General features: G+C 42.3%; 1 protein-coding gene across 7 annotated transcripts in view; it reads right to left on the bottom strand.

Moving 5' to 3' along the window:
• The window catches only part of rnf220a (ring finger protein 220a), a 121,436-nt gene that overhangs the window by 93,846 nt on the left and 2,207 nt on the right, over positions 1–25,383 (bottom strand). For all 7 annotated transcript variants that reach the window (XM_053883179.1, XM_053883183.1, XM_053883181.1 and 4 more), the window contains exon 2: positions 18,647–19,692. In XM_053883179.1, coding sequence (XP_053739154.1) covers positions 18,647–19,301 — 655 coding nt within the window. In that variant the 5' untranslated portion in view covers positions 19,302–19,692. The remainder of the gene's footprint in view (positions 1–18,646; positions 19,693–25,383) is intronic.

The raw sequence follows: 25,383 nt of genomic DNA, 5'->3' as shown, positions 1-25,383 counted from the left end.
CTCACTTTTTTTTTAGCGTTTTGACAGTGAATGGCGTGAAAAGATATTTCCCTTGTTTGGGTTCAGATATTGCCCAAGAGAAACAGAGGCTTCAACACATATACTTTGGAATGCTCTGCTTTTAGTTACTATGGTGTGCCCCTTGTTCTCACTCGTATATTCCAGAGCTGCTCCACAACTTATATGAAGGATTCCTGCTCACAGGTCGCTCACTGACTGTTCTCCCTACACTACACTCCCTACACACACATATATATATATATATATATATATATATATATATATATATATACGAGTCAGAATTTACTATTTAGTTTAGTCATACGAACATTAATGCGCGGAACATAAAATCTGGGCGACAAATGGGGACAGAATCTTTTTTTTCCTTTTGTTTTTATTGAAGGCTGGATCGTGGTAGTCGTGTGTGTTTTTGGTCTGTGGTCAGCTGATTGGTTGAGCCACAGCAGAGAGGGCAGAGTGAGGTTCCTCACTGGTTTATTTAGCATAATGGGAGATAGCAGTGATGCTAGGAAGTTAGGGAGGTTGTAGACCAGTCCATTAGCTAGAGGTTCCCTCCACTGTTCCTCTGATATACTGCCGAAATATGAACGCAAGTAAATTCAAATCCGACAGTGGTCCGATTTTGTTCAGAACAGGCGATAACAAGGCAGTCTTTGCAAAAGAAATACACTTATTGGCTCCAATAAAGTCAACACTTCATCATCCAACGTGATCTGTAGCCTTCTCATCGAGTCCATTTATTTTCCAGAGAGTAAAGAATTTAAAAGTTTATTTTATACCTCACAATCCCTTGGGGAGCTGCTGTTCATTGGGAAAAAAAAGTGGCTTCTCCTGCTGGAAGACTAATGGCTTTAGCATTAATGAAACTCTTTGGATGAGAAATTAATCAAGGATAGAGAGAGAAAGAAGATATTAAAAGTTTAACTGGGGCTAAGTAATTCATTACCCACCAAGAAGGCGTTTGACAGAGATAAACTCCTTCAAATGAAGATCGGTTTCTGCTTATACACTGTCAGGAGAAGTACATTGCAGAAGACTGGGAGAACAAGTGAAGGTGAAGTTACGATGGAGGTGGAGCACAGTGGTAGCAAACAAAGCAGGGAAACAGATCTTTGTCAGTGTGTGGAGGACTTTTCTTTACATTTTTTTTTTAATCAAAAAATACTTTTGGATTTAGAAAAAAAGGATATTTGAATCAAATGAACCCTGCCTTAGCAACAAATGAGATGATATAGAGCACCAATGCCTATTGACAGTTGAAACTACAAGCCAAATCCTCACTTCAACCAGATGTCCCTCAGCCATTGGAGGACTTGGTTCACTGCTTATTTGGTCTAGGTGAGGATATTCATGACTTTGGTGTTGTTAAAAAACGTTTAGAAGAAAAAGTTTGGAGCCCACATCATAGATCCCAAAAGCTTCTCCATAGTTAAGGGTTAGGATTAGCTAAAGACCAAAAGATAACCAGGAGCAATGAGAAACTTTGAGAAATAAAGTTGCGATATGAGGCGTCTCTCTGAGTTCCTTTCCATGAGTTGAGAGCTAAACTCAACTGAAACACCCACAGATGGTCTCATCACTGTGTTCAGCTTTAATATTTGCTGTCATACTTTTGAACCATGCTGAACCACAACATACAGAACAGGAAATTATTCCATGTGACAAGCCTAAGTTATGAGCTAAAATCTGGATTAGTATTTTCCAAAACTTCTTAGTTGAAGCTTCCATCCATCAGTAAGGAGCTCGAAGGTCAAAGGTAATATGTACTGAAATAAAGGAGGTACGTTCCAACCCATTATTATTGGCAGTATTGGCTTTTTCTATGTACATTTTTATTAATTTTTCATTTCAATGGGGGAAATAGATTTGACTTGACTGAATCATTTGAAAGGTTTGTCATGGAACAAATTCAAGTTGTGGCCCCTTGGTAACCATAAATGAATGTAGAAGTTTTTCATGTTTTCCTTCTTACTCCAGTCTGTTTGAATGTGCTTCATCTTCTTGTGTTGTCTGAGTCTTCAGTGGAAAAAAAGCCTCAACAATGAGCAGGCCAAAGAGAATCTGTGTTTTTCTTTAATGTAAGAAAGTGTAGACGAAGAAAAAAAAGGGGTCTAGCATCTCCGCCGCCTCTCTCGACACCCTCCATCCCTCTGCCTGCTAAATAATTCAGGACCACTTCAGCAGCATGCTTGATTAAGATTTCATTTCTGCAAATTACCATCAGGAAGCGCGTCACGCTACTAAATCACCGCAACCACAACACGCTACAAGTCTGTTTACCTGCTGATGTGGTGTAGAGGAGGGAAACGCAGCGGCAGCGAGAGACAAAGGCGGCATAAATCACGCCATTATGCCTCAATCATCTCTTTGTCTTGTTGTGATCATTATGTATTGCAGAGCACTTTGTCAACACGGTTAAGTCGCAGAGATTCGGCGGCGAGTGAGCGGCGCGAGGGGAGTTGAGGCAGAGGCATAAATACAGGAAGAGATAAATAGCTGAGAATGAGTGGGGCAGTAGTGGACGCTAATCTACTGTATGTTTAGTGACGGCGCTGAAAGTCAGTGGGAGGAAGAAAAGCATTTAATACTCTCAGCAGAAGAGAAACGCTGCCTCTAGAACTGTGACAGTTGTGAGGGGCCATTACGCCCAAAGAAAGGAGGCGAAGACTATGCAACGTGATGGAAAAATGAAAATGAACCATTAAATATTCAATGTAAGCAAGGATATTAAGAAGTGTAAATGAATGATAAAAAAAAAATAAAACTACGTACCAAACATCTTAGATCGAAGGCAATTTATTTCAAAATATATTTAGAATTTTCTTTCAAATGAATTTTAAGGAAACTACAGGAAACGATATATTAAAAAAATCGACTTATATGTTTTTGTCTGACCTCATGAAGGCCACAAAAGGGCCGCATATGGCCCCCGGGCCAGACAATTTCATTTCATTTAAAAAGATATTTTTGGAACCGGAGCTTGTTTTTCTGTGCTCTCCACCTTCACGGTGAGGGAAAACCTCCGGGGTGGACGCAGGCGACACTTAGGGAAATGACGGTGGTTAGAATGAACATGAATGTTAAAGGCGCAGGGGAGCGACAGTGGGAGGCGTTGGGACCATGGACAGCCCTGCTGCTGTTGGGATGCATACAGTATTATTAGGGGAGGTCAGCGCTCCTGCCTAATGCATATGTTTGTGTTGTCATAATGCGTGCATGGGAGCAATAGCCGGGTCTCCGAGGCCCTCTCAGGCAGCAGGTATCCAGCTCCCGTAGATCAAATAGTCCAGAAAGCCTGGACCAGGCCCAGACGGAAGCTCCTTTAGAATTATTACAAATATGAACTCGCGCACTTGGCTTTGCCTTTTGCCTCATTAGCGCTAATGCGGGTTCACGCTGGCAGATTTACGACGGCGCATGTGTTCAGACGGCTAATTAGCGGCGCGGTAGCCCAGCAGATAAGCATCACACACACCTGTAGCTCCCAGATAAGCACGGCCCTTTCATGACAGAAACAACGGCCTCTGATTTACCGCTCCGGAGCAAAACTGATGGAAACGCCCGTGTGACGTAGAGCTGCCACTGTCCCGATGCTTATTCTCTTTTGTTGTAGAGTCATAGATTTACAACTGTCTCGCCCAATTCCTGCTGTACGCGTTGACAATAGACGCTGGATTGATGGTCCAAGCCGCTCTCCGACTGTCTCCACCTCCTCTCGCTCCCTCCTTCCTCTCATGCTTCACTTGTTAAAATGCTGCTCCTAATGAGTGGAGCCGGGTGATATACTATCTGCTATCTGTCTTACGCACTCAGAAGAAAGGGAGACATTTATTTCAGTTCAGCCTTTGCTTTATGTCCACAGTCCCAGTGGTGGTCAGTTCCTTATCTCTTCCCGTAGCGCCGTCCTTTTGCTTATCTGTACATGTGTTTCTGTTATGTAAGAATTAGCCTGGAAGCTTGTTCTGCCTCCACATAGAGGTTATGTTTTCAATGGCGTCGGTTTGAAAAGTTATCAGTGGATTTGAATGAAGTTTTGAGGAAATATGTGAAATTTATTTTTGGGAATGATCCGGATTTTATTGTTTTTCTCTTCATATTTAGTGCCATTTATATAGTTTATATAGCTTAAAAATCCTTGTTTCCTTTTTCCTATGCCTCAGAAATACAGTGTTCTGGAGGTTACGGGTTCAATTCTCACATAGGACAATAAATAATCCTACGTAACTACACTTATGGACAACATTTTGGATGTATTTAATAGTTCATTTTTTATGGAAACTCTTGGACTGAAGCTGCTTAGTGGAGGTGTGCACTCTCTAAGTTCTTTGCTAGTTTTCTCTCTTTATTTTTTTCTCAAAGATTGATTTTTTATAATTATTATTTTGGCTCAGTGTAAAATTGTTTAAAAAAAAACAAAACAATCAGAGCAGCTACTAACAGAGTTTGCGTTGTGCAGTTGACTTTCTTGTGAAAAGCAAACGTTGGACTTTAACCTCAACATTGAATAAGAATGACGTCAGGTTTAAAGCTTTGAGAAAACAAATGTGGACCAAACTTACTGAGGAAAGACAGTTATCAATGGCTGCAAATCAATTTTAGTCAACTATCGGTGTTTAAAAATTGAATTTTCGTGTTGAAAATCTAGACACCTTTGGAACACTTACCTGTCTAGAGGCATAGGAACATTCTTTTGAAAGCATCCCCCATGAATATCTAATGTCTACAGGGTCTCAGTGTGGGAATTCACCAACGCATCAGCCACCGTACTGAAAGTTAAGCCCAGTCCAGGAACTGATATGAGGAGTCTAAACTTGCTGCTTTTGACTGAGAACTGTGTCGCTTGATGGCCCAACTTCCTATCAGTTAGACAAACAACCTGTAGCTGGCGACAAAAATGATTTACGCGGGTTCCACACATTTTCTTACGATTTGCTGCAGATGTGCGCCGCCACATCCCTCGGTCCTGCTCCCTCGCAGCGGAGAGAGGCCATAGATCTCAGTAACAGTCGCTATCTGCAGCCCTGAGCCCTAATGAGGCATCATAAGGAGAACAGTTTGCAGGAGCGCGGCGCTGTCTTTTATTTGGCAAACCATATCTCTTCCTCTGCTCCCGACTGCCCTCTCCTCGTCTCTCGATTGCTCCATCACTCTGCCCGCCGTATCGCTCCCTCTCCGTCTCTCTCCATTTCCCCCTCTTTTCTGCTCCTTTTGTGTTTTATCTCCCTTCCCGTTCACCCATTGAGCGCCCATCTCCCGGCCGCGCGGGTTTGAATCATATCTGGCTGTCTACATATGCTAAAGCCGGCGTAATTACAGCAGCTCTTAAATAAAGACATGCTCCTAAAGCTGTCGACTGGAATCACAGCTAAACAAGGCAGGAGGGGCCTCCGGGCGGCAACAAAACTGTCATAGATAGCGTTGGATTTATCACAGACAGCGATGAGGCAAGAGGGAAAGGAGGGAAAACAAATGTTCACATATTGTCTGAGGCACTGAGGAGAGCAAAGCAGCTAAGTTGAATTCACGTCTCAATTTGAAGGAAGTGAACGGGAGTTAAGGGAAATAAGAAAATAAGCAGTTCTGTTTTCCGGATGAAAGAAAGTAATGTGTCAAATACCTTTGGATTGTTGCAACTGCCTTTTCTGAAATGCTTTTTCTGATTATAAATATTGGATCATGAACTTCACGACTGTTAAGCATGATTTTCCATTATAGATGTTTTTCTTGGAGCTTTTTGAAAAGTTGCCATGGATAATAGTGACACACCTGTGTTTCTATGACTCACATTAGCAGACCTAGCAATGATTCACCCTGCGACCTTCATATTGATAAAACGTTTCATGATCTAGATGTGTCCAACTCAGGTTCGGGGGCCAAATATGGTCCGACCAAGTAATTTTATATGGCCTGCAAAGACGAAATGCAAGTTTAAGCGTACTAAAAACCTGATGTCCGACGACATATTGATAGCAGGACCATCAAAGATTCATGTTCAGGACAGAGTGAAACACATAGCAAGAGGAGATTGACAGCAAGAATGAATCTGGAAAATCATGAATCGTCTGCATCAAGAAGAAAAACAGAGAATCTCCAGACAGTTTTCTGACTAATATTTGATGCCAGAATGATCCAATTGTTTTCAATTTTTGTGTTTTAAATTTCTATTTTATGTCCATCCGTGCAATGTCATTAAACTCCTTCATCATAAGGTGCACCTGGCACACTGCTCCTTGTCTGAGAAGGTTCATAAGCGATTTATCAGTGTTATTTGGATTATTTTTTCAGATGTAACACAATATGTAACTACTTTTCTTCTTTCACTTACAGATCAATATTACTTCAGTTGAGTGTTTGACGTGGTAGCCACTAGCTTGACAGCGTGTGGACGCTTCTTCCACATACAATCCCTTCAACTTTGAAAATATTCAAATGAATTGCATGGAAAGGGGTGCTGAAAACTGACTTTCCTCTCGAACTCGATGAGCAGCTTCTTTGTCAATATACAAAAAAAAAAAAAAAAATGACAGATGGTTGTGAAGGAATTCGTCGCGCTATGATAATAAAAGCTCGGATCTGAATGATGCGTTATGAATCCTCAAATCTGAAATCCTGATGTCTTTAAAATAACACAATGTCAAAAAGGCTCTGTTCCGTAAAAAAACAATTTCCATCCTGCCAAACAAAGACGTCTCTTCAAGCTTAACACGTCTGCGCCTCCTCGTAAAGTCTCCCCCGTCAGTCAAAGTGAAACAGCTGAAGTCGACATCAACCATGCGTCTCCGTCTCCCTGTCAGTGAACCTGGACTTGACTGGGGCGTGATCCCAAATCCCTGTGATGGTGTCCCCCTCTGGAGAACTTTATTTCACCCATCTCCTTCTCCTCTAAATCACCCGTATTGTTTTGATTTCACTCACCGCCGCGGCCATCTTTTCTCATGCTTACACTGCTCATTTCCAAGCTTACACAGACCCATCTTTTTTGTCCTCATCTTCCCCCACCTGTGCCCTCCCCTCCTCCCCCTGGTTCCCTCTCTTTCTCGTCCTGACTTCTGTAATTCATCAGTGCAAGCAGCAGTTCAGATTGATCAGCCTCTAAAGGCAGCGCTGTGCGTGCTGCTGATGTAGCAGTAACCTCCGCTGAATAGTGAGCAGCGCATGTGTCTCTGCATGTGTGTGTGTGTGTGTGTGTGACCGGCACAGAGAGAAAGTGGAGGGGACATTTTTTAAAATGTATTAATCGCCGCGGTAACAGGGAATGAGAGTGGTTAAGACAGGCCCATCTTTTGAGACCATATGTGACACACACTCCCCGTTCCATCCTAATATCCTGAGACCAGCCATCACACACACACAAGCAAAACACACACCACCAAGATACAACACGCCATCTATTGGGAAATACAAAGCGATTTATGGGTAATCACTCCACTCCCTAACTTTGTATTCATCTGGATGTCTTGTGATTAATAGCTTTCCGCAGCAAAACTTTATCTCCCCGTGTGTTTATCTGTGTTTTGACGCCATGATCACACATAAACCAGTGTTTAATTGTTGAGGGGGAAGGTTGTGTTTCTGTTACTGAAGAGACTTCATCTGCCCGGGAGCAAGTGTGAGGGACGACTTCAGTTGAGGATTTCATTTTTGTGACGTTATCAGCATGAAGTAAGATGGTTTTTATGGAATACATAATGTGTAGTTTGGAGGGAACTTTTGTTGTATTTTATATGTTATATTTTAGCGACACAATAATGTGAGTAAGTCAAGACATTTTCAACAATATTGTAGGGAAAAATGTGATAGATTATGAAGATGTAGTACAAGTTTTATTGAGATGAGTATCAGTAAAATGTTTTCATTTGTTTCATGTAATTGTACTCTTTTTGTACTGATAAAATATCAGATTATTGCCAATCATAATTCCAATATATATACTATATTGATTTCGATATGCTAAACGTCGATGAAATCGCAGTATTATGGGAGAAAAATATCCAAACAGGGGTGTTATCACAATAGCTTCAAATTTAGAAAGAAAATGAGGAATGAAATCTGAGATTTCAGTGACAAAAGAAACGTGTCATCATTTGCGACAGGCTTTTGAAGGCGAACATGAAGCTGTAAACTTGCTGGGTTTTGGGGGCAATGACTGGGTCTGCCCTGTGGCTTCCTCCCAGCCAGAAATGCCTGGACAGACCGTCCATAAGAAGGAGAGCAGCAGCCACCTTTGCTCTATTTGAATCTTGTGTGGATGACAAAGATCCACTAATGTATGTTTGATGGAACTGATTTAATGTTCGAGAAGTAAAAAAAAAAAAGATTGGTGAACTGAAAGCCCAAAAGCTTTACTTGGAAGAAGTTGGATTTGATTTATAAACTTGTATTGCTTTCAGACGGTGTGTGGTCGAGCTTTCTGCAAGAGTGGACAGAAGAAAAAGGGCAAAGAAGATGAGCGCTCAGTAGAGGAGGAGGAAGAACAGATGAAAGCAGCAGAGGAGAAGAAGCACCGGAGCTGGTGAGGAGAGGTGACAAGGCTTTGGGGACAGACAGAAGCATGAATTATTCATCCACACTTCTGATGGACAGATTAGGGGAAAAAATGAAGAGAGACAGAGCGAGAGAGAAGGAGGAAGGGGGGGTAAGAGGAAGCGAGATTGAAAGCAGAGGAAGGGGAGGAATAAAATGACAAACAGAAAGAGAAGAAGAAAGCAAGTGAAGGGTGGAGAGGCCACACACTGGAGCTCTTTGATCCTAACAAACCCCTCTCACCCTGACACCACCATGCCATCTGTGGCCCACACTGGCTGTGTGTACGTGTCACTGAGAAAACAGTGGCGCGTTGTGATCCAGAAAAACAGACACGAGGTGCAGAGATTGTGCTTCCAATTTTGAGCCGCTTTTTCTTCAGCATGCCGCAAACTTCTGTTGAATCTGAAACAGGCAATTGTGGTTTAAGAACTCAGGTGTCTAAAGCAGAACAGAGAGAAAAAGGGAAAACCACGTGTCATATTGTTGTCCGCCGACTTTGACTTTCATTTGTTCTTTTTGTCCTCACTTATTCTCTCTTCCTACGATGCCGGACTTGTGGCGCACCTGCTTTTCATCCTCACAGCAGCCACTTTGCAGCTTATACCACTGACTGCTTCTCGGTGCGAGCGTTTATCGGCAGGGTCAGTGTGCAGCCTGTCGACATTATTCCACGTCCCTCGTGCTCCGAGGACAACTACCTCTCCGTGTCAGAGTCCACCCCGCGCCCTCCTCCGACACACATGAGTGTTTGCCCCCGGCGATCAGCCATTACGAGGCACCTTTTGCTAGGTCTAATGCGGCGGGTCGAAAAGATGTGACCTCTGCTGAGCGCGTATACATTTCACGTATTTCTGACATTGGAGCAAAGTCGTTGCGGAGAACTTGAAAGCAGGCACTGTTTTCAGGTTTATATATCGGATATTATAGAGTATTTGAAGTAGCCTGACTTGAAATGACCACCAATCCTCTTATAGGCGAGGAACTACACCATATATATATATATATATATATATATATATATATATATATATATATATATATATATATATATATATATATATATATATATATATATATGGACATTTCTTTTTAGGATGTCCACATAGTGTAAGTAAGTACAATAAAAAAAGAATAAAATTAGAAATACATAATTGAATACTTTTTTAAAAAAAGACTTAAATTGATAATTGGTATGGCTGGTTTTCCCTTCAGTAAAGGTAAACTGACCTTTCCAAGTATCAAAGAGAGCATGAAAATGAAATCAAATTGTGTGGGAATTTGTCGGCCACAAGAGTCTGAGTGATGTCACTTGACAAAACAGTGGCCTTGTAACACCCAGAACATGCAAGCGTCACATGGTGGTGAAAAAATGTTTTTTATTTAGAATAAAAACCCACTAGCTATCAAGTGCGTTAGCGTAATAATGATAATGAAAATTTGGTTTAGAGAATGATAATAACAGGTGCTCATTCTATGTCGGACTTTCCTGATGTTCCTGGTAAACCTGACTACAAAAATGGACCGACAGTTTACAAATACATTTTTGAAAGCTGGTGAAATAAAAACTTCTGACTTGAGCCACAAAACAGCCCAGGAATCTGTTGACGTCCCCAAAGTCATTCAGCTCCTTCCAAGAGCGGGTTTTATTTGGTCTTAGTGAGAGACAAGAGAAACGCAGTGCCACAGAGGTCGTCTCTACAGCGACAAGCTTCAGCCACCAGTTTGGTTCACTGCTGCTTTGCCCACTTAAGAACCGAGCCATGAAGAAATAGAGCGCCACAGAAAAAAAAAAAAACATTTCAAACTGCGTCTGAGTGTCGTCTTGTTTTGCAGCTCTGCATGGACATCTCAAAAAACATTGATTAAATTGTTTGATATATGTCTCTTTTTTAGCAGACGCTGCAGGGAAAGACACTGGGTAAATGAGGGAAGGAAGCAGGAGACATCCGACTGTGTTAAACACTTACACACACGCACTGTCGGACGCACACACACACCCTCCCCTGTTGGGTGTAGAGGAGAATCAATATGTCTTTGAATGAGGGTCAGAAGGGTTGTCTGCCCAGGGAGAGCTGACAGATTTGCTCTCTTTTGCTCTGCTAAGCCCCTGCCTGCTTCTAACACCCCCTGACACACAAACAGAGACGCATAAACATATAGATGGAGGCACACACACACAGATGTGTAGCTTCTTCAGAAGGGTCAGAATTCCGTGCATTTTGCCGGAGGGTTGTGATATTAGACGTCCAGCATCGAAATGAACCCTGCTGTGCTCCCAGATCAGTTTGTTGGAAGGAAAACTCTTGTCGAGCGAAATTACTGCCAATCCTACACTAACTTGCGGCTTATAAAAGATGATGCCCACACTGGAATTGACATGATGGGTGGCCTGAACTAGGGAAACATGCCGGGTGCCGATATGAGCGGCGTGATGGTGTCTCTTTGGCTAGGACAAGTTGAGAATATCTAACTCTGAACATAGGTAGACGGGATCAAGCTCCGCTGTGGGCGGAGTGTTTGTGAGTCATTTCAATCCAATATTTCTAACATCTAAAAATGAGTCAATATGGTTATAATATAGTTCATATTCACCTATTAAAAACCTTTGAATCGTTCACTCTTCTCTGGTTTCTCTTGAGACTCCCCCGCTCATTTGAATAGAATGAAAAAAAGTGTATTAACTAGTGTATTAAATCATGTATGTCACGTGTGTGTGTGCGTGTGTGTGTGACTGATGTTTGCGAGTGCCTCGGTGTGTACGTGTTAACATGCAAAGGCAGCAATTAGTAATCACTCATGTAGCTAATGACATCAATCAATGAGCTTTTAAAGGCAGCCATTTAATAATTACAGCCATCAATAGTCACACGCCGATTCATTACCGAGCGCCGCGGCGCCTGGAACGCAGGGATGGCTTTTATTCCCCTCTTATATCTAATAAGGTGTTTACACAAGCAGTGATTAGCACTGGAGCAGGGGAACAGGCTGGAAGATGGACTCCTCATGGAGAGGCAAAGTTTCCCCGCCGTGCACGCACGAGGAGAAGTGCTGGAGTTTGACATGCATTTAACATGCCGCAGAGAAATGAGTGGTAATAAGCACACACGTCTAGACCAGTGAAAAAAAGAGAAATATTATCAAGCATGTCATGCAAAGTTCTCTCGCCAGCAAACTGCAATACAAAAACATATATGTACTAAAAGTATTATTTAGATCATTATTATTGATGTTTAAAGCATGAGATTTGTAAAATAAAAATAAAATAAATAAATAAATAAAATGTGCCCCTGACCTAACACAATATTATCAAGCATGTCATGCAAAGTTTTCTTGCCAGCAAACTGTAAAACAAAAACATATATGTACTAAAAGTATTACTGAGATGATTATTATTGATGTTTAAAGTATAGGATTTGGAAAATAAAAATAAAAGAATATATAAAATGTGCACCTGACCTAACACAATATTATCATACATATCATGCTAAGTTTTCTTGCCAGCAAACTTTAATACAAAAACATACAAGCACTAAAAGTATTATTTAGATTATTATTATTGATGTTTAAAGTATGAGATTTGGAATATAAAAATAAAATAAATAAATAAATAAAATGTGCACCTGACCTATCACAATATTATCATGCATATCATGTTTTATTGCCGGCAAAATGTAATAAAAGAAAACATATATTGTACTAAAAGTATCATTTAGATGATTATTATTAATGTTTAAAGTATAAGATTTGGAAAATAAAAATAAAAAAATGTGCACCTGACCTAACACGTGAAATTTGGTAAAAATAAAAATAAAAATAAAAATAAAAATAAAAATAAAAATAAAAATTTGATGTGGAAGACACTATGCATATGGGATTTAATATATAGTTTCCTTCACTTCTTTAAGTCAACAAATAAAGTACCCTCACGTGTACATGTATTTTTCAGATATTATCTAATAATGAACACAACAATAAAAAAATATTTATACAACTTGCTGCCCTTCCCCACACAATAAATAAGGTTTTATGCCCTTGACCCATCCAGCAGTAAACATGAAGTGCCGCCTTGACAACTACTGGATCTGAATATGAGCTAGTCTGCACAGCATATCGGCCCTTGGCTGCTGGAGGTGTGTGCGCGCGCGTGTGTGTCACGGATGCACAATTACCAAGCAGGCGCGAATCAATAGGTGCCTGCTGACAGATGGATTAGCACGGTAAACAGATGATACACACACCGCTAAATTATTCATCTGCTGAACAGTGGGCAGGGTTTCTGCACACACCCCTGATGGGGGGGATGAACTGGCGCTGATTCTTTTTTTATTGAACAAGGATGGTGCGAGAGGAACGCCGCTGACCTGCGATCAAAACCTGAGCACATGTTCCTTCAGGTTTTTTGAGATATTCACCATCACAGCCAGGTTGGTGTCAAGTGTCTCCAAAGACGCTTGGTAACATGAAAGACAAACACGCGTGCATAAACGCTGACACACTCATCTTTTCTTTTTACGCGCCATTATCTGAAGTGCGGTGAAATGCGTGATCAACGGCGGTTTACGCCTTTAGATAAGCCCCCGGCATGTATGCAATTTGACACACGTAGATGAAAAGTATGAAGGATTTAGTTGAGCAGGACGACTGTTTAACTTTTGAAAAAACTTTGCACCAACTTTGCCTCTTTATCATCAAATCTTGGGCGGCAACATACAAATACTTCACATTGAACAGCTGTGAATTCATAGATAACATGATGGACAAAATTGAAAGGAAGTAACTTTGTTTAAATGTCCATTAAAAAAGGGTTCTTTTTTTTTTCAAATGAAAAAAGACCTTCAAATTCTCCTCTCCAACTATTGAATAGTATGGATTCAGGGTGGATGCAAATTATATGGGCAAGCACACACATTTCCTCACTTTCCGGTGTGCATATAAAACATCCATTATTGATTCGTTTCACCTTTTCAAAGAGACTTCGGTGGCCTTATTCGCGGCAGATGCTGAGCTTAAACCTCAGTGCTGTCAACTTTTCATAACAAGGGGGTTAAAAAAGTGTCCTTTTTGAAAAATCTCCACAGGTGTCGTTGGTTTGCAGCTTCTTTTTTGTGGATTAAAAATGTGTTTGTGCAAAGTAAGGGACTGTGAACAGTGCAGCCGCAGCTTCAGCACCCACACGGACCAACTTCTTGTTGGGCTCATGGATGCCATCAGCAGGAACCAATCAGATTTGATGAATAATTCAATATTAAAAAGGGTGCGACCAAATCTGGGGAGGGGTTAGGGCCCTCTCTGCCAAGCTAGTGGGCCTTATGGAAACCATTTGTGTGCAAGTGTGTGTGTGTGAAAGTGATAGAAGTGGGCAAGAAGGTGGGAGTCTGTCACACTAGACTGAATCCACAAACTGGCTGCAGATTAGATTACTTAGGAGAGCAGAGGAGGTGGGATATGGGGGGGGAGAGGATGGGAGGGGATGTGCTGAGGAGATGGGGAGAAGGATGGAGGAGCAGGGAGGAAGTTCTTTCGTCGCCTATGCATTTTGGATCTCTCTGAAAATGGAGACTGTGCTTATTTACACAGAAGCCAGAATTTAAAGAGCCTTCAAAAAGTTTTGAATCCATTTGTCCATAGTTTTCCAACTTTAAAATATCATCTATAAAGTTGCTGGCATCATGTTTTCCACATCCACATCAACAGCTGATTGTTCTACATGAGAACATACATTTAACATGCAGCAGAGAAATAGATATGAGTTGAAATAACTATACGTATCTCGACCAATTAAAAAAAGAGAAATATTACAATGGACATTTTCTCAATATAATCAGACTTGCAGTTCAGAATCAGTCAAAACTGTCCTTCAACATCTATAGCTAGGATATAAATAATGGAATTGAGAATTGTTTTTTTTTTCATGTTGTCCCAAGTCCATGCAGTGTTGCATTGAGTTGAAAGGTTTTTGTGTTTGAGCACATCTTAAAGAGTTCTCTGTTGCCAGGTGTGCAGCAGTTCTGTTAGGCTCAGTGAAGTTTTAACGCCCAGCGTCATCACCAGGGGAACAAGCTGGAATTCCGGAAACCAGGACATTATAGGTTTGTGTGTGTGCGTCTGTTTGTGAAACAGAGGAAGTGCTCTGCAAGTGTGACAAATTCCTTTGAAGCCAAGACAAGTTCATTCCAAATTTAAAATATTTTTATCTAAGTTTAAGATCCCAAAAGAACCTGTAAAACATTTGAGTGACGGTGCTGGCAAGAGGGTCAACTGCAGGTCGCTGATCCACATCAGGACACGCAACAATACGGCAAATACCACACAGGGTAGAGTGGAGTGACAGAAAGAGAGACCTGGAGTTAAGCAGCCGCACAAGCAAGACCTCACATGATATGAGAGCAGGGGGGTGAAGGTGGTGCAGGGGCTCCCTCCGTGAGACTGACAGGGAGGCAACATGAGGGACAAGCCTTTTAACATCTGGCTAAGCACTGACAGCAGGACGGACACACACACACATGCCCGCGCACACGAACACCAGTAGGCAGGCGGGTCCCAGTCCTAATTATTAGAACACTCTTACTTAACTTAACCCTGCCACCAGACCGTGACAAGCAGAGATGGAGGGGGATATGGGGGGGAGCAGATTTTTTTTTTTTTTTTTGAGGACAAGAAGGATGAGCCTCTCTGTCTCCTTGACTGGTTTTTAACCCGTCATTTGCCGGGAGCAGAGAAAGAAAACTCAAATGATAGTCCCAAGAAACAGAGAAAAAAGCAGGGTTTGAATCATCTTGTAGCCACGAAAGACGTCACGAGGTGTCGTATCATAGATTTTGTAGTCGCGTTTACTGATGGTATTTTTCATGTAAGCAGTACTCACTTTCATTTCCTAGTGTTTTTTCTCTTGAAAGAAATAGGGCAGGTGGCTGGATCCTTTTTTTGAAGGGACCCTAGCCTAAGGTATTTAAAGTGATAGTAGACCACTGGAAGCATGACAGTGGTTTTGTTTTAAAAAAGTACTGTGGAAATTTCAAATTATATACAAGAGGAAATAGCATTCTGCAACCTCATTATAAACAATATAAGTTGCCTGTTTTCTATTAAAAACATTGCCACGTCCAAATAGTCAAACACACATTTCTCCTATTCCAATGTCTCCACTTTCTATTTCACAAGACAGATGTACTTTATTTGTGTTCCCATCTCAATTCTTTCATCTTGTGCTTTATCTCTTCTCACTTCCTGCCGTGTATTTTCCTTCCCATCTTTCATCTCTCAGTGTGTGGTAGGAAATGTTTTCCCTTCTTTCTTTCTGTCTCTGCCAAGCCCTGTGCAACTGCTTCGGCGATCTCTCTTCCTCCCGATGCAAAATTCCTCATATCAAAGACGCGCTCATTTACTTTCCTACTGTGTCGTCAACGTCTACAAACGAAGCGGAGGATGACAGAAATATGTGGAAGCTGGGTTTGGCATTCAGGGTCAGGCTTCGTGTGAAGCCTTGTAAATGTGGAGTCAACGCAAACAGACGGCTACAGCTGTCACGCTCATGTCCGGAGAGGCAAACTAACAGAGACACAAGATGTGACAGTGAGACAGAAGGAAGCAGAACTATGTCATTTTGGAGTAATGCAGGACACAATCCTTTAAATCTGAAAGTCAAAAGTAATATTTATGACAATGATCGAACACGGTGAGTTTTCTTAAGACATGTTCGGGCCTTTATGTGCAGGTTTAGTGGCTGACAGGTTAGCTGGTTTAGTTAATAGCCAGCGTGCCTGTCGGAGCAGAAGAGGGATTTAAGAGGGCTTAGCCCAAGAGTCTGCCTCCTTCAGGTGCTTTGTGCGAGTGAGAGGGGACGTGTCTTTCACTCGCTTTCATGTAAATTTAGTTTACAGTTAAGAAGATGAAATCCTGCGCGAGGCGCTTAACCTTGGTTGACAGGACCATATAATAAAACTACATTTGAATGCGGATGAGATCACAAGAGTCGGGATCAGTCAGATACTCATCATGAGTCTGATGGTCCTCTCAATGCTGGGCAGAAAAAACTCACTGTCAGACCTTCCATATGATAAGGCAACGGATTATAGCACATCCCTGCGCTGGGGAAGAAGATCTCATGTTGACAAAGATTCTTGTCTGATTCCAACCACGTGGTCTCAGATTGAGATCGGTTTTAACTCATTCTAGAATGTAAGTAATATCTAATTTAATATGTATGTTGGCCTGTAAACATGAGCTTTTCATGAAAATATTATCACGCTTCACATTCGTTTCACTCACTAGTTCACTGTGACTTGTGACCATAGCTTGATACCTTCAGTTGACACAGTGATCCAAAAACAAACCATCAAAGTATCAAAAAGTCCTTTCTAAAACATTGGCATACGGACACAGCTACAACAGAGGGAGGCAAGGACACAGTTGGTGGCTATTGGAGAGGCGCCTTCTCCAACATCAGTGACACCAGAAAGAAAGTGGGGAAGCCAAGTGGGGAACTGGTCATTGATGACTTGGATGAATCAGGTCTATTAACCTTGTCCTTGAGTTGACTAAAATTTCTCGTGTACACTTCTTAAAGTTGGTAGCACAATGTTCACATTATTATTCGACTATCTACTGTTAAGTATAACCCCACCTGTTAGTCTGCACAATGTGCTGTCATTTACATTGTGTTTAGTTCCCATTGATATGTTGCTATAACAAGGTTTGTGTCTTCTGTTTAAGACGGGGAAAAGCTTCTGTAGTGATTTCAATTACGGCTTTGGAAGCGCAGTAGGGCGAAACTAAACCACACCTCTGTGACTCCGACAAAGACGGCCGCTACTGTGATTGTTTTGTATTCAACTGAACTGATCACTGACTGCATACATCTTCAATGACTAACTTCTTCTCGTATTGATTTTACATCGGGATCCGTGGTGGAGATGTGGGACCTCGAGCATTATAAATCACTTTTCACTGTGAGACTGTCAGCAAGAAGCTACAGTATTTGTGAAGCGGCACAAAAGCCGCTAGATTGTTAATGTGTGTGGAAGCCAGCGAAGCGCTGCTCTCGGGAGACTGCACTAAAGTGTTGTTTGTTCTTTATGCCTTCACTGGGTCGCCAGAACCAGTCAAGAAGAAACCATAATTCTTTGCTATATGCAGCGCATGTGCACAAATTCCATTAGTAGCCCATGGTAGACGTAGCTTGTGCCAGGATCTAAATAGATTAGATAAAAAAAATCCAGCTGATCCAAGAGGCAGCCCAAGGGTTATGTCCTTATCGTCTGTATATTTGGCAGAATATATTTATAAAAACACACAGCTGTGATTTTTTGTTTTCCATTGTATTAGTCTCAGGCGGCCGAAACTCTCCTAAATGAAAAGTGGCTCACACTCAGGTTCACAATGATCTACTCACACAATGACTAAGATCGAAAGGACCCATATCCTTTGGGTTATTTCTGAAAACTGGCTCCCAAAGCTTTGTAGTCGCTGGTGTTGGAGTCGTGTCGAAATTGAGAGCAATACGTATTTCCACAGATGTGTTTGTGCATGCCAGTGTGTCAGTTGAAAATGAGAAGTGGGAGTTGTGATTGTAGGAACTTCAAACAGACACACAAATGTAGCCTGCCAAGTTTTTTGGGGGGGCAAATCTTTTGGCAACAAGGGCGCAAGCAAGGAGCTATGATGAATGCTTATGGCGAACAGCATGGCCGGTCTCTCAGTCACTGGTGCAAACACGGAGACACTAATCAGATTCCCAGCGCGTGAGGACCAAATGGCATCACTCCACTGGTGAATGCTAATGTGACCAGCGGAGCTTGTACGCTTGTGAAACAAGTATTTGGGGAGCCAAGCGAGATGATGACTAGAAAACATAAATGGAATTGTTTATTGAGGTGTGTTGAGGCCGTGTGGCAAATTTGCATTTGAAATTGTAACTTTTTTTTCAATTCAAGATGCAACATTGGAATTATCTCAGAAAATGTTGCATTCGCTCTATAGTGTTCCACTCCAGTATAAGTACTCCTTGTGACAAGTAACTGTCTAAGTCACTCTTAGTATTTTATGCAAATAGAACGTTAAGTTCCACTGTATTTTGGGTCAAACAAAAAACTTTACTTACAGCGTTCAATGCGGTCTTCTGGGCTAGAGGAGGTTTCGCGATCAGACAGGAGTCCCGACACAGCGAATATCTTTTTCCCGCTGTCCTCAACTGCCTTCAAGGCGCTGCTAGGTGAGCCACCTGGAGGAATCTGCGTGCCGCCAAAGTCGTACTCTTTCCCGTCAGCATCAGTGTAACGCAGGTGCGGTGAGGCCTCGGCGTCGAGGCAGCCTTTGAGGCGCTTGGCCGGGGTAAAAGCTGACTGGTACCCGCCGGGTGCCCCGTCCCGGTCCTCAGGAGGTGAGGCAAACGGCCTGAAAGCACCAACACCGCTGTGGTTCAGCATGCTGATTGGTGAGCAGTCCAGGTTTGGTGGAGCAAACTGATGATGAAGGTGAAGAAGCGATGGAGGAAAGTCTCTGTTGGGGAATCCAGGTGGGACGGCACCTTGGCGGTGGTACATTGAAGCAAAGGTGTACGAGCCATTGTTGAAAGGCAAGTGGACATCCTTTTCAACGGACACTGGGACGCCAAAGGGACGAGGTTGCTGGCAGGGGATGGAAGCATCTCGTGAAGCTTCCGCAGTGGAGGCCAGAACCATCAGCGCTGGGGAAGCAAGGGGGTTGGGAAGGTAAGAGGAACTCTCCATCTTGAACGCTGCTCTGTGGAGGTCCATGGTCAGTTTGTGGAGTTAAGGAACTTGTGGAGAAAGACGTGGAGGTGAATCCTCCTAGCCAAGACGACTCAAGTCCTTTCCTGCTTTAGAGCAAGTAAATGTTCTCTTTTCCTCCAACCCTAGATACAGCTGCCAAAGCTCCTATTAAATCATGTGAAATTGCTGTTTAGTTCATTCTGTATTGAGCATAGGAATTAGTTAAGCTTTTAAATGGTCAGCAAAGCACCCCTTTGTTTAAAGTCCAAGATCTTGGCTCAATGATCTTCAGGTCAGCTTAAGTCCAACGTGGTGAAGCCTCCCTCCAGTCGTTTTTCCGAGATGCCACAGAAGCCAAAGTGCCGTGAAACGTTGAACATCTAAAGGTTGTCAAAGCTGATTCCCCATCCTTGGTCTGCAAAGAAAGAAAAAAAGAGTCTGTTGAAGTGGGTAAGGTTTCAAGTGAAAGAAATCTTTTTATAATGAAAGGTTCTTGCAGAAATAAGACAAGCCACTGTTCAATCAATGCCAAACAAGAACGTAGCCTTAAAAAGAGAAGAGCAGAATTTGCCATTTATTTTTATTTCGGGAGCTGCTAGAATCCTGTGCTTGAAGTCCTAGCCTTTTGGGATAGTGTTCTTAAGAGGTACTATGTTAAAGCTGGGAACAAAGTGTCCTCAAATCGACACTGTTGATCATATCCCCACAATCCCTGGCCTTTGGGAAGAAAGATCCCAAAACTACTTTCAAAACCTCTTCAAGTTCCCATACTTTGCTCTCCGTTTTCACATTGGACTTTTCCATTCTGACTTTGCCTGTGTCCATATCTTATCTTATTCCAAATGTCCCTTCCTTGTCCTCCATCCTCTTAATCTACCTCCCCCTCCGCTCACATCTCACCCCCCTTGCACCATTTCTCTGCCTTCCTCCATCTCAGATCTTCGTCTAAGCGGCTTATTCCTACCATCTCCAAGGATGTTATTGGACCAGAACCACTTGTCTAAAGATAACAACACACACACACACGTCCTCGCTCTCTCACGAATTGGCTAACAAGTTCAGTTTCACTGAACCACTTAACACACATACTTTTTCTCCATCAAACTAAACATTTTTATTTCTTTTCGAATTTTCAACTGTCTTGAAAATGTATCCGCGTATGCCTCCCTCTCCTCCACCCCTCGGTTTCCCCCTCGCCTGCCTCCCATGGGAGATCCAGAGGGGTGATATCATATCAGACCTCTCCATCTGCCATGCATGAGCCAGAGGAAATCTGACTGAGTGAATAAATTAGCCGTACTTGACCCTGAGACCCACCAGCATCCGTAGCAACAGACAAGATTCAGTCCTCTGGGGGATTATACTGGAGTGTGCTGTCGGTTTGGCTGCGGAATGCCATGAGGCGGATGATAAAAACGATAAAATAACATTTTAAAGATGTCTATCCTCAAAGGGCAAATTGAAGGTGGTGGGCTTAGAGTTGCTTGGTTATGCGGAGATTTAAAGCAGGTGGAAATGTGTCGAACATGAGTGGCAGAGGCAGATTTAGCGCACTGTGAACACCAAAATCTAGATGAGAGCAGGTTATCAGGAGATTTGGGGGGATTTTATTCCATCAAGGGAAATTTACATGCAACTTGGTATGATAAAAGTCAATATCCGTAGAAAACTTTTGGCTTGTGCCGCTTCACTGAGCAAAATCTGAATTCGGCAAACAACATAGGGAATTGTTGAGGGTTATAAACATTATCAACATTGCTTCGTTCTCATTTTGACACAAAACATGATGGATTCACTGCAGGATAGACACAAGGCTGGATTGTTCCTGGTGTCCATGATGAAGGGCTTGAATTTCCTCTGTCGCTGCACATCGTGAGAAGTCTGAGCAAAAGTCTAAATAGCATGCAGAATGTGGAATATGGGCAAACATGTTCAACCCCTATGAGTCAGACTCCCCTCCATTTCTTGGCCAATACTCTCTCTTCCTAGTCAAAAACAGTCAACATGATCACCTTTGATATTAAAACAGTGGCAGTTCTATTACCCTTCTGAAACCCTTGCCATCCACAATAGAAAAAGAAACTGCTGTTTACTCTTGTCAGTTGGCTGCCGTGCTCATTCAAATCAATTCCCAAACCCGATCTGGGTTCTGGCACGTAGAAAAACACACACCCGAACAAGTGCCAGGAGGAAGGCGAGAGCCAAGAGATTGAGGGAGATGTGAGATGTTTTACATTACCGCAAATGTACAGTAGGACTGCTGAGGAGTGTTGAGTATGGCTTATTGCTAACACGCCTCTGGTCTGGCCCGCTGCCACAGAATCACATTTCACACCTCCTCTCCTCTTCACCCACTCATCCCGACCTACTGCAATCCATCCTCAAAATAGCTAAATGTAGCCTCAACCACTCTGCTTCTTCCCGTTGTCTCTTGCTCTCTTTCCGTCCTTTTCCCTCTCAGTTCAGACTTCCTCCCGCATAACCTCTAAAAGTATCGGAGGTGTTGATAGGGAGGTAATACACTGATAAGTACCGGGATATTTCAATTTTATTATCATTACCCAGCAGGCTGAGGGGAAGACGAGTGAAGGGCCAATGTGAAGCAGCCAATCCAATAAGAGGACACTGGATATTCCCAAGCAGGGAAGGAGGGGAGAGATACAACTGCTGCCTGGATGAGGCCTTCTTCCCTCAGACAAGCAAGGCCTCCATAAGCTAAGAGCCCATTCCCTTTCTGTTCTTCTTACCTCAGTGTTTGCTCTTAAAGATATGCCTGCAATATATCCCATATGAAGTGCCACTCATTCTGCCATTCTTTTCACACGCCTATGGATATCATCAGTGTACAAACACAATTACATCCCACACACACATAACGTCAGTCAATGCCACTTACGATCCCATTTCCCTGTGAGGAATATCACACACATTGTTTGACATGGGGTTTATGCATTTTGTAATAGAAAATGTCACAAGGGAACATTTACCACGCGGCCATAATTTGATTACAGCGTGCCGGAATCATACAGCTGTCATGGCGATATTAAACACAAATAGCGAGCGGGGCTTTTCATGTCAAATGTGCACTTTAGGTGACAATGTTGTACTGGCTGCAGAAATTGCCGTGTCAACAACAATGTGCTCTGACATCAACAGGAGACATTTAACGGGAGAAATATCCCCTGCAGAAGATGGGGCCCCCAGATTTTGCCAGAGATAATTGTGAGTCGAGGTCATAAATATGATAGATGTTCTCTCAAAACAATGATGGGATGTTATTAGCTTATTGGGCTGTGCAAGGGTTCAGGTTTTACAACAGGGACTGACAAGTTTATTTGAACATCATGCTATCATGGGCATGGTCCTGAAAATATGCCCGAAATAATCCAATTCAAATCTACATGAAGAATATCTATATATCCCTGATATTTTCTCTTTATTTTAATATATTTCTCACTGCATATTTATATCCTGTGTAGATTCATAGCAACCTTTTTATATCTCTCCAATGATTTCAAGTCCAACCAGAGTTAAGAGTTTCACCCGACCGGCGGACCACTCCACTCTGTATTCTGGACAGCCGTTGTGGGAGTGTGTGTGCCGGCGTGTGTGTTTGCTGATGTCCGAAGCAAAGAGTCGATACTATTGAAATCTACTCATTCATTTCTGGCCATGAGGCGAAGCTCAAATGTCCTTGTGAATAAGAATCACAGCCATTTATCTCTCCACTCTCCTTCTCCCTCTTGTTATTTGTCCTTGTCTTTTCCTACAGCTACAAAAGTCCCATTTCTATTTCTGTAACTTGTTCCGCCACAAACACCCTTATAATAAAAAGTGATGTTCACACTTGAGTATTGGATCCTGATCTTATTTGTTTCAAATTGTTATTATAAGTAACATTAGGAATTGGAATTCCCTTCTATATTAAAACAGGAGGTCGGATTTTTTTTAATGGATCATATCAAATACATATCATAAAATTAGTTAATCGCGATTAATCACATTTTAATATTTGTCACCAAAATGATTTCAGTTCAATCCACACACATAAACTTTAACATCAGTGCAAAGTTCACTGAATAAAGTTTCCAGAACTACATCTTCCAGTCTACGTCTTCATGGATTTTTTGGCTTCGACCAGTGAAAGAAGCGAAGTTGTGTGAACCATCAAATCTTTCAAACAACAGCATCAGATTGCATGCAAAATGTACAACCTCAAGTTCTAAACTATACTGCAAAAGTACACTTAAAATGCCCCGTTGGAGTTCTGTTTCAAAGTTGGATCAACACCGCAGCCTCAATTCAGGGTCAGAAGTGACACGTAGTGTTGACGTAGTGAGCCTGCGGTGACTGGCAGGCGAGCTTGTTGTTAGCCCTGTAGGTCTGCGACAGAGCGCGTACGTGTGGCACCAGTTGCCCGTCTATGACTCTTTATTGCGATGCTGCGCCGGCGTGTTCAACAGCAGCCACTAATCTATCCGGCTGGCAGGCAGACAGGCAGCTGGCTGGCCCAATTAGTTAACAAGGAAAAGGAGGGGGAAACTGCTCCTTCATGGCAAAGTTAATAAGAACAGTGTGAAACTTCATTAATACCCGCGAGGAGGTCGTCTCTCTTCTCCTCCACACAGAGGTCAAAAATCATGGCGAGACACCTGAAACCGAATCTTTACATTAACTAATCACAATGCTATGAGCGTGGTTCACCGGCTGCTGAGAAAAATGATAAGTGTGCTGAACAAACACCCACTGTCTGCAATCGATAGGTATAAATGTCCCAACACTGTCTTCTGCAAGTGAAGGAAAGGTGGTGGTGCGGGGGGGGGGGCTGACATCTGACACAACCCCACCCATTAGGCTAATTCTTTGACTTTCTCTTGTTGCTGATAGAAGTGATATTTCCCTCTTCCTCTATAACACCATTACCAGTCGCTGCCTTCTCCAATGCAACCAAACCATTAAACACCGAGCAGCGACTGATTTCCGTCTAATAGAAAACGACTGGACACAAGCTACTCCCCTTTCCTGCCATCGATAAAGAGAATAGTTGGGTCTAGACGCATATTTTTAGGGCAGGATAAAGTTCAGCTGTTGGTCGGCGAAGGCCGGTCGGGTGGATCTACTGCATTAACATGGTGGTGAAGCAACTGTAAATGACTCCAACACTAGGATCAATTGTCTTAGAATTGAAGTTTAAACATACACTATGATAAATGTAGTGAAAACAGCGCAATGCAATGGGAGAAAAATGACACTTTTCTGTGGCATCTTTTTGAATATTTCTAAGGTTCTGATATTGCTTCACTTAGGGCAAAATGGTGAGTTGACCTTTTAAACTCCGATGGTTTTGACGCACAGGCTTTATAATATTATTATTGTTGTTGTTGTTGAGTCGGAGTGCGTCTTCTCTCCCGAGAGAGGAGGCGGTGTTCGCCTCGTTATTTACCTGTCGCAACACTTTCAAACTGCACGTCCAATTAACTCCCAAATTGCGTTTATTAGCAGCAAAAGAGTAACACGATGAAGGGATTTGCGGGAGATGAAGGAGTGGCGACGGGGAATTATGGCATATTGATAAGACTTAATGGACCGCGGGTGGTCATCTGGTATCCACGCAACTGAGGCAGGCGAGAGAAACGGATTCGAACTTGCGTCTTTTTTGAGCCAATGTTTGTTTTTGGACGCTTCACAACCTTAAATTTATAATGTTAAAATATTCGGCCTCTCTGAGGTTGCATATTGACTGGGATGCGACATTAAAAATATATATATTTGTTTTAGGAGATCACTTCTAAGAGTGAGGAGGATCAGAAGTGACGCAAGTGGCGGGGAAAGATGAGGGAACACCGCTGGCACCAGGGCGGGATAAATAAGACCAGTAGTTGTTTTTAAAGCCGGTTTGTCAACTTCAATATGTCAGTTGCAAATTCATCAATGTGTATTTTAATTCATTTTGAAATTGATTTCCGCAAAACGACGTGACTGGCATTTAATAGCGCGCAAAACACTGAACTTTCTACAGTGACGTGGATGAATATTAATGTCGGTTTTGGAAGTTCCGTGTATTGAAAATAGACATTGTGAAAGAAGAATAATTATTAACGACGTT

Source organism: Synchiropus splendidus, chromosome 13, assembly GCF_027744825.2.
Source record: "Synchiropus splendidus isolate RoL2022-P1 chromosome 13, RoL_Sspl_1.0, whole genome shotgun sequence".
NCBI classification, from domain to species: domain Eukaryota; kingdom Metazoa; phylum Chordata; class Actinopteri; order Syngnathiformes; family Callionymidae; genus Synchiropus; species Synchiropus splendidus.
The sequence above is the reverse complement of the archived record's forward strand: the minus strand, read 5'-3'. Positions and strand labels throughout refer to the sequence as shown.